This window comes from Gavialis gangeticus, unplaced genomic scaffold (genome assembly GCF_001723915.1).
Source record: "Gavialis gangeticus isolate Ggan-Ray unplaced genomic scaffold, GavGan_comp1, whole genome shotgun sequence".
Taxonomy (NCBI): domain Eukaryota; kingdom Metazoa; phylum Chordata; order Crocodylia; family Gavialidae; genus Gavialis; species Gavialis gangeticus.
Window position 1 is genome coordinate 12,779,753 of NW_017729025.1, and position 11,095 is coordinate 12,790,847.

Here is an 11,095-nt window from a genome sequence, read left to right on the forward strand (position 1 = left end):
GGGGGGGGTGTTTCTGGAATGGGGAGTGATCCACTGGTGGAGTAGAGGAGCCTTGTTTTGTCTAACGGGAACCTCCCACCGAACATGAAACATAAGGGTCTGAAGTATCTTCCAAAAACAATGACAGTGTCATCTCCTTTCCCTGTAGCACCCTGACTGCTCAAAGCCACTCAGCCTGTGTTGCTGCTTCTTCAGAAGTCTTCTTTCCTAGGATAAAAGCTTGGGCCTTCAGCTTTGGGACCGATTGATTGCATGAATTAGTCATTAAAACTGCTTTGAAATGCCGACTTTTCATGTTTCTCACCTCCCTGAGTTTACTACTGAGAGTAAAAAATTTTGGGGGGGGGGGGGGGGGGGGTCTTGGAAGTGACTTGCCGGCATCACCTGTCTTTTGACTCCATTCCCAATTTTTGCCTTCTCGAGGCAGACAGCGTTAACAAAAATCTTGATACTTTCCTGCAATTTGTAGATGAAAAGGTAGCACCAGCGACAGAACTCGAAGCGTGTCTGAAGGACTGAGGCAAAACTCCTAACAATTGAATAACAAGCTCTGCTAATGCTTGGTAAGCTTGTTATTAGAAAGCCCACCCTTGCCAATAGGCCGCACACAGCGATAGTTGCAGCTGGTCCCTAGGCTGGGAAAATGAAATAGCTGCACGGCATTTGGATACCACTAAGTAGTTCTTAAGCCCTGGCTCCCTATTGGCAAAGACTGCAGGCTTTGAGCGCTTTCCCTCTGGCACTTAATGCGGGATATTTATTGGGCTGAGGAGGGAAGGGAAAGGCAGAAGGTTCGGAGTAGCCTTCGGGTCTGGAGTAGAGACGCTGATGGCTGCAGGCACCAGTGAGAGATGAATTTGTTGGGAAGTCTTGAATTTCTAGTGACAAGGACAGTGGAAGGTAATGAGCTGTGGGCAACAGTCCAAGCAGAAGCAGCGCTCCAAAGAAATGAATTTGTCACGCTCGCTGTCTTGTGCCCTTTGCTTCTGCACACTCCTCTGCCGGCTCTTGCTGTAGCAGCTCAACCTTGACTTTCCAGGGCTCTTTGGGTGTTGCGCAGGCCCACAGAAATCCTTATTTCTGAAAGCTGCTAAGATGAGAGCCCGGACTCTTATCCCGGTGCAGCCCCCAAATTGTCAGGGCCAGGACTGCGAGAAGGCAGGAACAAGACAGTTGTGAGATGCAGAGATCCAGTGCCCTTCTTGGGCAGCTTTTGCTGGAGGGATGCTTGTGGATCTGCCTTCTTGAAGTCACCCCCCGGAGCGCTTCTGGCCTGAGGGCTAGGCACACCATTACCGTCGCCTTCTGCACCGAGTCTTGGAGAAACGCATGCAGGTTGTGACCTTCTCAGGGCTCACAGTCAAAACCGAGTCAGGTGGAGTCAGTACTTCCGTGGAAGAACCGGGGGCTTTTGCCATCAGTAAGGCTAGGAACAGATGTTGCATTCAGCCCTGGATCTAAATTGTGCTTGTGTTTGTCCCAGTACAAAAGGATCCCTAGGGTTGGTGTATACACACATTGCCCTTCTCATCTGGGTGTAGTGAGTGGCTGACTGCAGTGCCTATCGTCTGCTTTTGATTCAATCCCAGCATAGCGATGCAGATTATTTTTTTCCAGTATCCTGGGATAAACTGTTACTACCTCTTATCTAGGAACTTCTTTATAATACATAATGGGACAATGGATATGGACCTCTGTACGATTGGGCTTTGCTCTAGAATAAAATGGTTTATCCTGGGATAAGTGTGACATCTTTCTGCATCCTAAGCACCTCTGTGCCTTCTGGGTCAGTGTCCTAGTGTTGGAGGCATTGTGCCCGTGAGACCCAAAAGAAGGGGGGGGATATTTTTTAGCCATTGAAGATCCATGAAATTTCCTGAAAGAGCAACAAAATTGCGGGCCCATGCAAATTCTAATGTGGGTGCTTTAGATACAGTCTCCCTGTCTGCACTCCCCCTAATTGGAGTTGTTGTTCACATCGGTTATCTACGGTACTGCTGAGTGCTATTTAAAAGCAGCTGCTGCTGCATTACACTCCAGAGGTCGCTGTGTGTCAGTAGCATGTGAACCGGTTCCTCTGCAGGGATGAGCACACAGCGTATCATGTGCAATGCATAATATTTTGCTGTGCATAATATTTAACCGGCTCCAAGGGCACGGACTAAATGATCGCCTGAGGTGCCAGAACTCCTGAGAATGTGGCACGCTGCCCAAAGCCGAAGGCCGAGGGCTACATGCACAACAGAAGTTGCTATTTTTACCAGAGGGCCGGCTTTAAATAGACTGTGCCTGCCTTTGGAGATTATCTGTGTCACAATTTTGCTGCCAGCTAGGTCCTGACACCCCCTGATGCCACGCTCAGTTTCTGCACCCAGGCCATCACCCTAATTATATGGTGACCCTTGTGATGCACTGGGATTACCTTTGCAAGTCTGCCTTGTCTCTGCTGTTTCGGCGACCATGACCAGCCAGTGTTCAAAAAGCAAAGTGCTACTTATCTTAGGATAGAAGTGCCTCTGAGAAAACATATCACAAAGCAGTGCTTATTACCTACATACTTGCCACCTGGGCATTGCCCATCAGCCACGCAGGATCCTGGAAGGCACAGACAAGTCCATCAGTTCTTTGTTCCTCTCTGATGCCCTCTCCCGGGCTCCCATCCATTTTTGGATGCAGAGATCTTGATCCGGCCAGCTGTTTTATACCTTCTTTTGCCCTTGGCTTGATTGCCTTCCTCTGCTAGGTCTAACCAACAGGTGCAGTTGTCCCCAGGTGGCTGGGAAGCGGGGCTTCTCTAGACTTGTCTACCTGCCCATGAATTTGGACAAATCAGCCCCCCCCTCCACCCCCCTGCATTTCCAGGGACTTAAAGATAGCGAACGCCGACAGCATTGAGCGTCCCAGGCATTTGTGGAGTCCGAAACATCTCCCTATAATAGTCCCCAAAGTCCCATGCATCCAGCAACCCGCATCTGCTTTCCTGGACTTTTGGAGTCCATCCCTCAGATACTCTCCAGCTTCCCTCTGAGTCTTCCTGCCTGGGGAAGTCGCAGGGGCCTTTGGAGAAGACCGGAGGCTGAAATCAATGGCAAATCTCCCTTTGATTTCTATGCTGCAACATCAGGCCTTCAGTGCAGTTGGAATCAAGGCGTCTAATTGTCTCCCTCCCTGGCACGAGGGAGACCGCAGAAGTGTAGCCGTTACATCCCCAGTTTGAGCAAAATAATTAAGTGCGTGTTCATCTTTAACAGCAGGCCTGAGTCGATCCCTGTTCATTCACTAAAAGCATCTGAGCACGTTTAATTCCCATTGAAATCAAAGAGACATAAGCATACGCTTAAAATTCAGCATGGGTTTACGTGCATCCGCAGAGATCATTTTGTTATGGATACGCGATAGGAGAAATTGTGGGAAACAAAACCTTTTCTTTCCACACAGCAGGCTAGCATTTCTGCAAAATTGTAAGAAAAATGATATTCAATAGAACTAAATGAGCTCTTAATGACTTGCACTAGCCCGGCATTGACTCGTTGAAGCAGGGCACTGTTTGGAAAAGCAATTTACTGTTACCAAACACTGCTGCTTTATGGAACAGCTTGTTTCAGAGGCTGGAAAGGGAGCAATGACTCCATGGTGTGCGGGAGTGAATAGTGGAATTGAACGTAGGTGCTCCCCTGGGTAAAAATTAGTTTAGGTGACATCATGGCAGGTCTTCCTCTAGGGATATCAAAGTAAGAATGACCTGTAAACGGGCAGACTCTAAAAATCGTGATGTCAGTGGATTATTAGCTGCAGCAACAACTGCAGTTAGTAGAAATTGAATTTAAGAAAGCAACAACTTTTGGAGGCAAGATTAGAAAGGCACTAAGAAGGGCAATAAGGTGGAAAACTGGTGGGACTTTCTTATGAAGCAAAATTCAAAAACCCACCTCTGTGTGACATTTAGCCCAAGGCCATAGGAGTTAGAAAAGATGTGAATGAGTTCTTCAAAGTGTGACAAGAAATAGGCTTGCCTTTTATTACTCTTTGCTTCATTTCCAGGGACATCTGTGCAGGGGGTTGGACTAGATGACCCATGAGATCCCTTGCAACCCCTAAATGATCAATGAGGTCCCTTTAAGGGAGGGACCACTTAAATTAATGGCCAGGATATTAAGAACCAATAACGGAAAAATATTATTGGATTTGGTGCACTCTGCAGGTAATAGCTGCAAGATAAAAAGAAAGATATTCAAGTGGCTAAGTTAATCTGATTAATAATAACCAAAAGAATGAAATAGTGACTAATATCTTGTAGGAATACAAGCGGTAGCCAAGCAGAACGCTCAGTCAAATGTTTCTAGTTTGGGTTTTTGAAACTGAAATGTTTGACTGAGAACTAAATGGTTTTACTAATAGCAGTTTATAAAAACACGAGAGGAGTCCATTTGAATTTTGCCTGGCAAAAGTAAAAATGTGGAAAAGTCTGAAAATATAATTTAAAAGATTTCCCCAAAGTAGTTGGAAAGTTGACTACTTCTAACCATACTAACCATTCTAACCTGACTATGACGCCTTCCCTCGAGTTGCTAATAAAACCTGCATACATCCAGTGTCTATAAAGTCTGCTAAACATTATCACGGGTTTGGAACAATGTGCGTTTAAGGTCTCAAGAAACTAGTCTAAGTCTCTTAATATTACCGTGTACTAATGATGATCCAATTTCTTGGAGGCCAGGCAAATGGGAATGGAGCTTTATGATTTATTTAATGGTGAGGTAAAGCATGCCATGATATAGTACTGTGAGAGCGCCTGCTGTGTTAAGACATCAGTACGCTTTTGAAGTTGTTAAAGAATCCTATAGACCTAGAATACAGAGAAAGTAAAATTGCTAATGACAGGCTTACCTGGTTTAGGAAAGATCATGAAAGTTCAAAGGCGATACAGTCATCTGCCTTTAAGCAAACAGGATATTTAACTACTTAAGCAGTCTTCTGAGCCAATCCAGGAATTCAGTTCGAATAATGTCACTTTGCTTGTCTATAAAAGCACTGACATTCCTGCATCACCCAATATTAACCAGCCTCAAGAGCTTCCTTCAAAGCTGAATGAAGCTACAAGTTCCCATTTAGTATTTGCAAAGCCTTGTATTTTGTTTGCAATTTTTATCCACAAAAAAGTCTCCATTTATCCTAGTGAATGCAGCTTTTCATATAGTGGACCCCTCAAATCAAGCTTGTTCTGTTTTGCAAAACCAATTCTCTTTGCTTTTTTTCCTTTTGGTCAGTTTTACCGATGGCGAGAACGTTTCCCTGTACCTACAATGAGCTGTCTGGAAGTATTATGCTCTGTAGTTAACACTTTCAAGATTTCAGAGTACTTGCATTACAGTGAAATGCAGGGTGTTTCTGAATGTTATACCCCAGTTAATAACAGAAAGAGACTCACCTTAGAGAGGGAGAAGCAGCAGGAATTTTTCAAGTCACAAGAAGAACTGCAGTGTTAAGCTTTGACTATACGGGACAGATAGATGCTTAAAAGCTCTGAGTATTATCGATACCCCGACTTATGCATGTGACAGTAACTTTTCTGATGTATTTATTGTATAGAGCGTAGGTCTTCCAGGTAAGTTGCTTCTATAATATTTCACTGCTTTAAATAGCCAGGAAAACAGGCTACAGTCTGTATATAACCTGCCAGTGTACAAACAGTCCTTTCTTGGGGTGTACGGATTATTCGAACATTTCCATGACTAAACCTGGCACGTGATAAAAGCCGAGAACTTGTTTTCCTTGCTCGAGCCAACTTTACGCAAATACTAGCTGAGTGTAAAACTGTTTTCTTTTCTTAGGGAATGCAGTCGGATTTTTGGTGAAGATGGTCTGACGTTGAAACTCTTTCTTAAAAGGACTGCTCCCTTTTCTATTCTGTGGACTTTGACTAATTACCTGTATTTACTGGCTTTAAAGAAGTTGACAGCCACAGACGTCTCTGCCCTGTTCTGTTGTAACAAAGCATTTGTCTTCTTGCTTTCTTGGATTGTGCTGAAAGACAGGTTCATGGGCGTAAGGGTAATAACATATATATCTATATATATATAATTTTCAACCATCTTGATTTTCATAATCAAACTGAAATCCATTATTTAAAGATAGCCATTATGCTGCCAATCATGTATGCATTGTGAATCATTTCTCATTAACTATGTGCTGCAAATCAAAGATTGAAGATCAAGTAGCAATTTCAGGCTCCAGGATAACAGGAGATGAAAAGTTTAAGACAACTACGATACTCTGATGGTGAATTAGTCAACTGAGCTAAAAACAAGCTTTCAATGGCTCTGTCACGCTGCTCCAACTTGGGCGTAGAATTCGGAAGTACAGTCAGCAAAGGGAAACGTGCTGTTTTACTGATTTATTTTTACATGTGTGATAATTCCCTAAGTGCTTTTCAAAATGGTTCCACTTACATTGCTGGGTAGATGATAAATTGACCACATTTAATATTATTCTTTTCTTTTCCCAATATACTGTATGTTTTTACTTACAATAAACTGGGCATTTCCCAGTAAAAGAGGCATTACGTGGGACCTAAATTGGGCGCAGGCTTTTATAATAATTCTCCAGCTCAAATAATTAGGTTGCCATTTATAACTGGGGTGACTGGGGGGTATGAGCCAAGAGCGAGACTTGAACTCACGCTTCTGGAGGGTCTGACACGGGTGGGCAAAATACGGCCTGTGGGCCAGATGTGGCCCACCAGCCCATTCCATCTGGCCCAGAGGGCCCCTAAAAAAAATTTAGAAAATTAATATTTATCTGCCTCTGGCTGCCTGTCATGCGGCCCTCGATGGCTTGCCAAAACTCAGTATGCGGCCCTCTGCCCAAAATAATTGCCCGCCCCTGGCTAACAAGATGTCTTCACCCCTGTGCCTGCACCTGTGAGTCATCCGATTAAAGTGAAGGACTCAAATAGTAAGTTTAAGCAGGGCCAAAATAAATACAGTTGTTATCAATATTACCTGTGCCACTGAAAAAAATGAAATCAAGAAACATCAGTTGTGCCCAACCTGAGTCAAATGACCTGGCTGATTTCCGGGGAGATGGGAGAGCAGAGAGAGCAGTGTTGTGGCAGTGGGTTTGTGGAAGGGATTGCAGAGGGCAGCATGGAAAAAACGCATCCTCCAGAGATCCCTCTGCAGTCCCTTCCACGTGCGGCTCCGTCGCAAGCCGCTTGTTGGATGTGGAGGAAGGTGTGAAAGAATTGCGCTGTCGGTGTGGCAGCGGAGGGAGAGTGGGCAAAGGATATGCAGACCCCTGGCTGTGCCCCTCCACCCACTTGTGTACCAGCTGTCCTCCGAGGTGGCACAGAAGAGTGAGCTGATAGTATTCCCTATGGGGTAGGCACCAGTTTACTTCTGTCCTGGCAGGGCGCTAGCTGTGCGGGTGCAGCCCCAGCTTGCAGGCAGCACCCACTGGATCCAGTGGTGCACAGGGTGCTGGAAGGCCACGTGTGCTTGGGGAAGCTCAGCTTCCAGCGCCCTGTGCACTATCCCCACCATCTTCCCGCTGCCTGGGAACGGGCTGGCTGCCCCGGGAAGACGGCAGGAGGGCGGCAGGGATAGTGCCTCTCAAGGGTGAGACATTTTTCCATTACAGATTCCGTTACAGTATTCGGTCAAAGGATAACTAGAAATCCTGCATTTAAAGAAAGACTTTTGCAATAAAAATGTAATCGCGCATGTTTTGCAGGTTACAGCTAGTTGTAAATAACCAAGTAGCAGCTTCAGGAGACATCGGCTACAGCTAGATGGAGGGAAATTCAAAGGCAATCATTTGTGAGGCAGTTCCAGTAGTTTGCTCCTGGGGCAGCCTAGCTTCGTTGTGCACGTTGGGGTAACTGCATGAAGTGGCCTCATCCAAAAATATTAGGTGCGGTTCTGGGCTCCATGCTTTAAGAACGACGTGGAGAAGCAGGAGAGGGTCCGGGGTGGGCAGCAACAATGCTACCGGGGTTGGAAGGCTGCACAAGGAGAGGGTGAGAGACCCAGGCATGTCTACCATGAAGAAAAGGGGAGTAAGAGAGGGAGCATGATAGCACTCTTCGCATATTTGAAAGGCTGCTAAAAAGAAGACAGGGAATAACTGTTCTTTTTTCCAGCCGAGGGCAGGACACAAAGCAGTGGTTTGAAATTGCAGCAAGGTAGATTTGGACTAGAGCTCAGGACAAACCTCCTTACCGTTAGCAGTGTCAGGCAGTGGAGAAACGGCCCAGGGACGTCATGAAATCTCTTTTATTGGAGGCTTTCAAGAGGAGGCTGAATAAGTATTGGACAAGCATGATTTAGGAGCAGCATTCATGAAGGGGTTGGACCCTTGGCTTGCCAACGGCTCAGATTTTTTTGTAAAAAAAAAAAAAAAAAAAAAAAAAATCCCTTTCTAGTTACCGCAAAGGGCAAACAAGATCGATAGATTCCCCCCAGAAGGCAGCATAAAGAAATTTCACGTGACAATGTATTATGGCTGGTTTTGATTTTTGTAATTTATTTCATTTTACTAGGGAATAAGTAGTACAGGACCAGGGGAGGGAAGCAGTGTCAAACTTTGCTATAAATACACAGCGGTATTAATACTATAAACGCAATGCCATTTGCATGACAATACACGACTGAAGAAATGAATGTCAAACAATTGCACATGAAAGGAGGTGGTTTTGCCGTTAACTGGTAGGAGCTGGTAGATTTCTGATGGTGCCATGCCGAAGGGGTAATTAATGCCATTTCCCAGCACCACTTCCACGAGCAGATTTTTAATGATGTTGATAATCAGGCAGGTGAATGCCTGGGAAATCGAATGTGACAGAGGACTGTGAGAAGTCCCAACACACATCCAGTCTTTTGCATTTTGGCAGTGTCTGCAGTGCTTCCACTCCCCAGGCACTGTGCGAGCAGTATAATTAGGTTGTTTGAGAAATAGAGACAGAAACATAAAGAACTAAAAAATTCTGCGCCTGCTTTTGCAAAATACTCTGCACCCCCAGAGCAGGAGGTCTTTGCTCCCAGCAACTCTCGTGAGGTTGTTCACGAGCCTAAGGCTGTGTCTACACTGCAGGCAGAGGTTGTGACTTTGCTACATTAGGGATGTAAATATTGTTTAAAAAAAAATTTGTTTAACCTCCTCTAATTATATCGGTTAAACAATTAACCGATGACACAGCTGCTGCCCGGAGCCCTTTGTGGGAAGAGATGAGGAGGGGGCAAGCCCAGCCAGACGACACAGCCCTGGTGAAGCCCTGTGCAGGAGGGAGGGAGCCAGCATCTGTGAAGGAGCAGCTAATTGCTTAATTGATGAGTCATTAGGTAGGCTGCTCTGTTTTCCTCTTAGGCTATGAGTACTAGTCCCCCTCCTCCTCCCCTCTTCTTCACTCCTCCCTCCTTCCTAGCTGCCCTGCTGCCTTGTGATTCCTGCTGGGGCACCACGGGGCTTCCCTTCCCACCTTCCCTGCCAGACTGCGCCCACCCAGAGCTAAAGGATAACCAGTAAGCTAACCAGTTATCATTGCACTTATCGGTTAAACGTTAAATGGTTGTCTAACCTTTCACATCCCTATGCTATGCCTTACACACAGCCTGTGTTAATTAACTTCACTTAAAAAGCTAGTGTCTCAACATTCATGCTGCATAACACATGCTAAGGGCTCAGATATCATAGTAGAGTTATGCCTTTTTCAGGGAGGATTGTTTCCCAATTGTATTATGTAACATGTTGGCTTCATATGAGACTGATACATGGAGATAATATGATCAATTATGAGTTCCAGCCCCAGGACCTCATGAGTGTCTCCAACTGGGTCCCTGGGCTGAGACCTGGAAATCAGGGGATCTTGAGCCCTCTGGTGTGTTGGCAGGGCTGAGACCTGAAAATTAGCTGATTTTCAGGCCTCAGCGCTTAGACACAGCAAGACTTCCTGAGATCCCAGGGCTGAGAGTCTCCCATGCAGTGCTGTGATCTGTATTTAAATTACTGTAGTAAACATAAACATGCAACTGCTCATAACCCTATCTAAGTTGTATTAGTGCTTACTATAATTTAAATATAGCACATGTTAAGAGTAACGTGTAACAAAGCCCTGGGTAGCTTAGCTGAATTTTAGCTGGACCATGTGTTGATATCAGTGAAGATGCACTGGCAGCACAAGTTAGCTACATACTTAATGTCTGCAGTGCTTAGGCTTAACATTAAGGGTGCCCACAAGCCAGTACCTACCAACCGTCTACCCTAGTTGTAGTCCGGCCTGACTCTAGAGCCTGCTGAACTTCAGAGAATCAGTACTGGCCTACCAGACTCCTACCCTATGCTACCCTACCCCACCCTACCCTGTCCCTCCTTTCAATGTATTTGACACTTCCTTGGGTATTTGAGTACAGGAGATCTACTAGGAGCAATCCCACAACTTCCTGTTTCTGATTTCTTGCCCTCTGCATCCTACTTCCTGTTACTACTGCCCATTAGTAAAGCCATCTGTGGGAGAGAATTAGTCAGCCACTGGGTTAATTGAAAGGCTCCAGTCAAAGAAAAGGAAACAATGTGGATAGCTTTTTGTAGGCCACAAAGTAACATAAATAGGGAGTGGGTTGTTTATGTGGCTCAGGCTGGTGAAGAAGATCCTAAGTATCAGTGGGTGCATCTACACATGCAGTTGATTCAAAGTAATAAACTTCAGAGCAGTTTGAGCATGAATAAAGTACTCCTGGGTGAGACATCTAGACATGCACTGGGACAGCAGCAATTTGAGCTGAGGCAGAGCAGTTTACGCTAGGGCTGCTCAGCCCTGGACTCTGGGCAGCAGTGTTGGGTGGTGGAGGAGCTGGCTGGGTCACAAGAGTACTGAAGGTGCGGAGCTGTGTGTATAGGCAGCAGGCAGGAGTCTGGCCCAATCATAGGTGACGGGTAGAGGGAGACATGGGGGGGGCATGTGCCACCTGCTGAGATTGGCCGCTGCTGAAGGTGCTGCCGGCTTCTGTGGGTGGTTACCTTCTGCATCTGCCCCCTTCGCCACTGATATTGTCTGTGGCGGATGTGGGTGGTCACCACTTGCTGCTTCCACCCCCCCCCC

The 11,095-nt window shown here is 45.8% G+C and overlaps 1 protein-coding gene across 1 annotated transcript in view; it reads left to right on the forward strand.

The window, feature by feature from the left end:
- SLC35F4 (solute carrier family 35 member F4) overlaps positions 1-11,095 on the forward strand; it is a 107,234-nt gene that overhangs the window by 62,398 nt on the left and 33,741 nt on the right. The window contains exon 4 of the mRNA XM_019518413.1: positions 5,832-6,051. Coding sequence (XP_019373958.1) covers positions 5,832-6,051 — 220 coding nt within the window. The remainder of the gene's footprint in view (positions 1-5,831; positions 6,052-11,095) is intronic.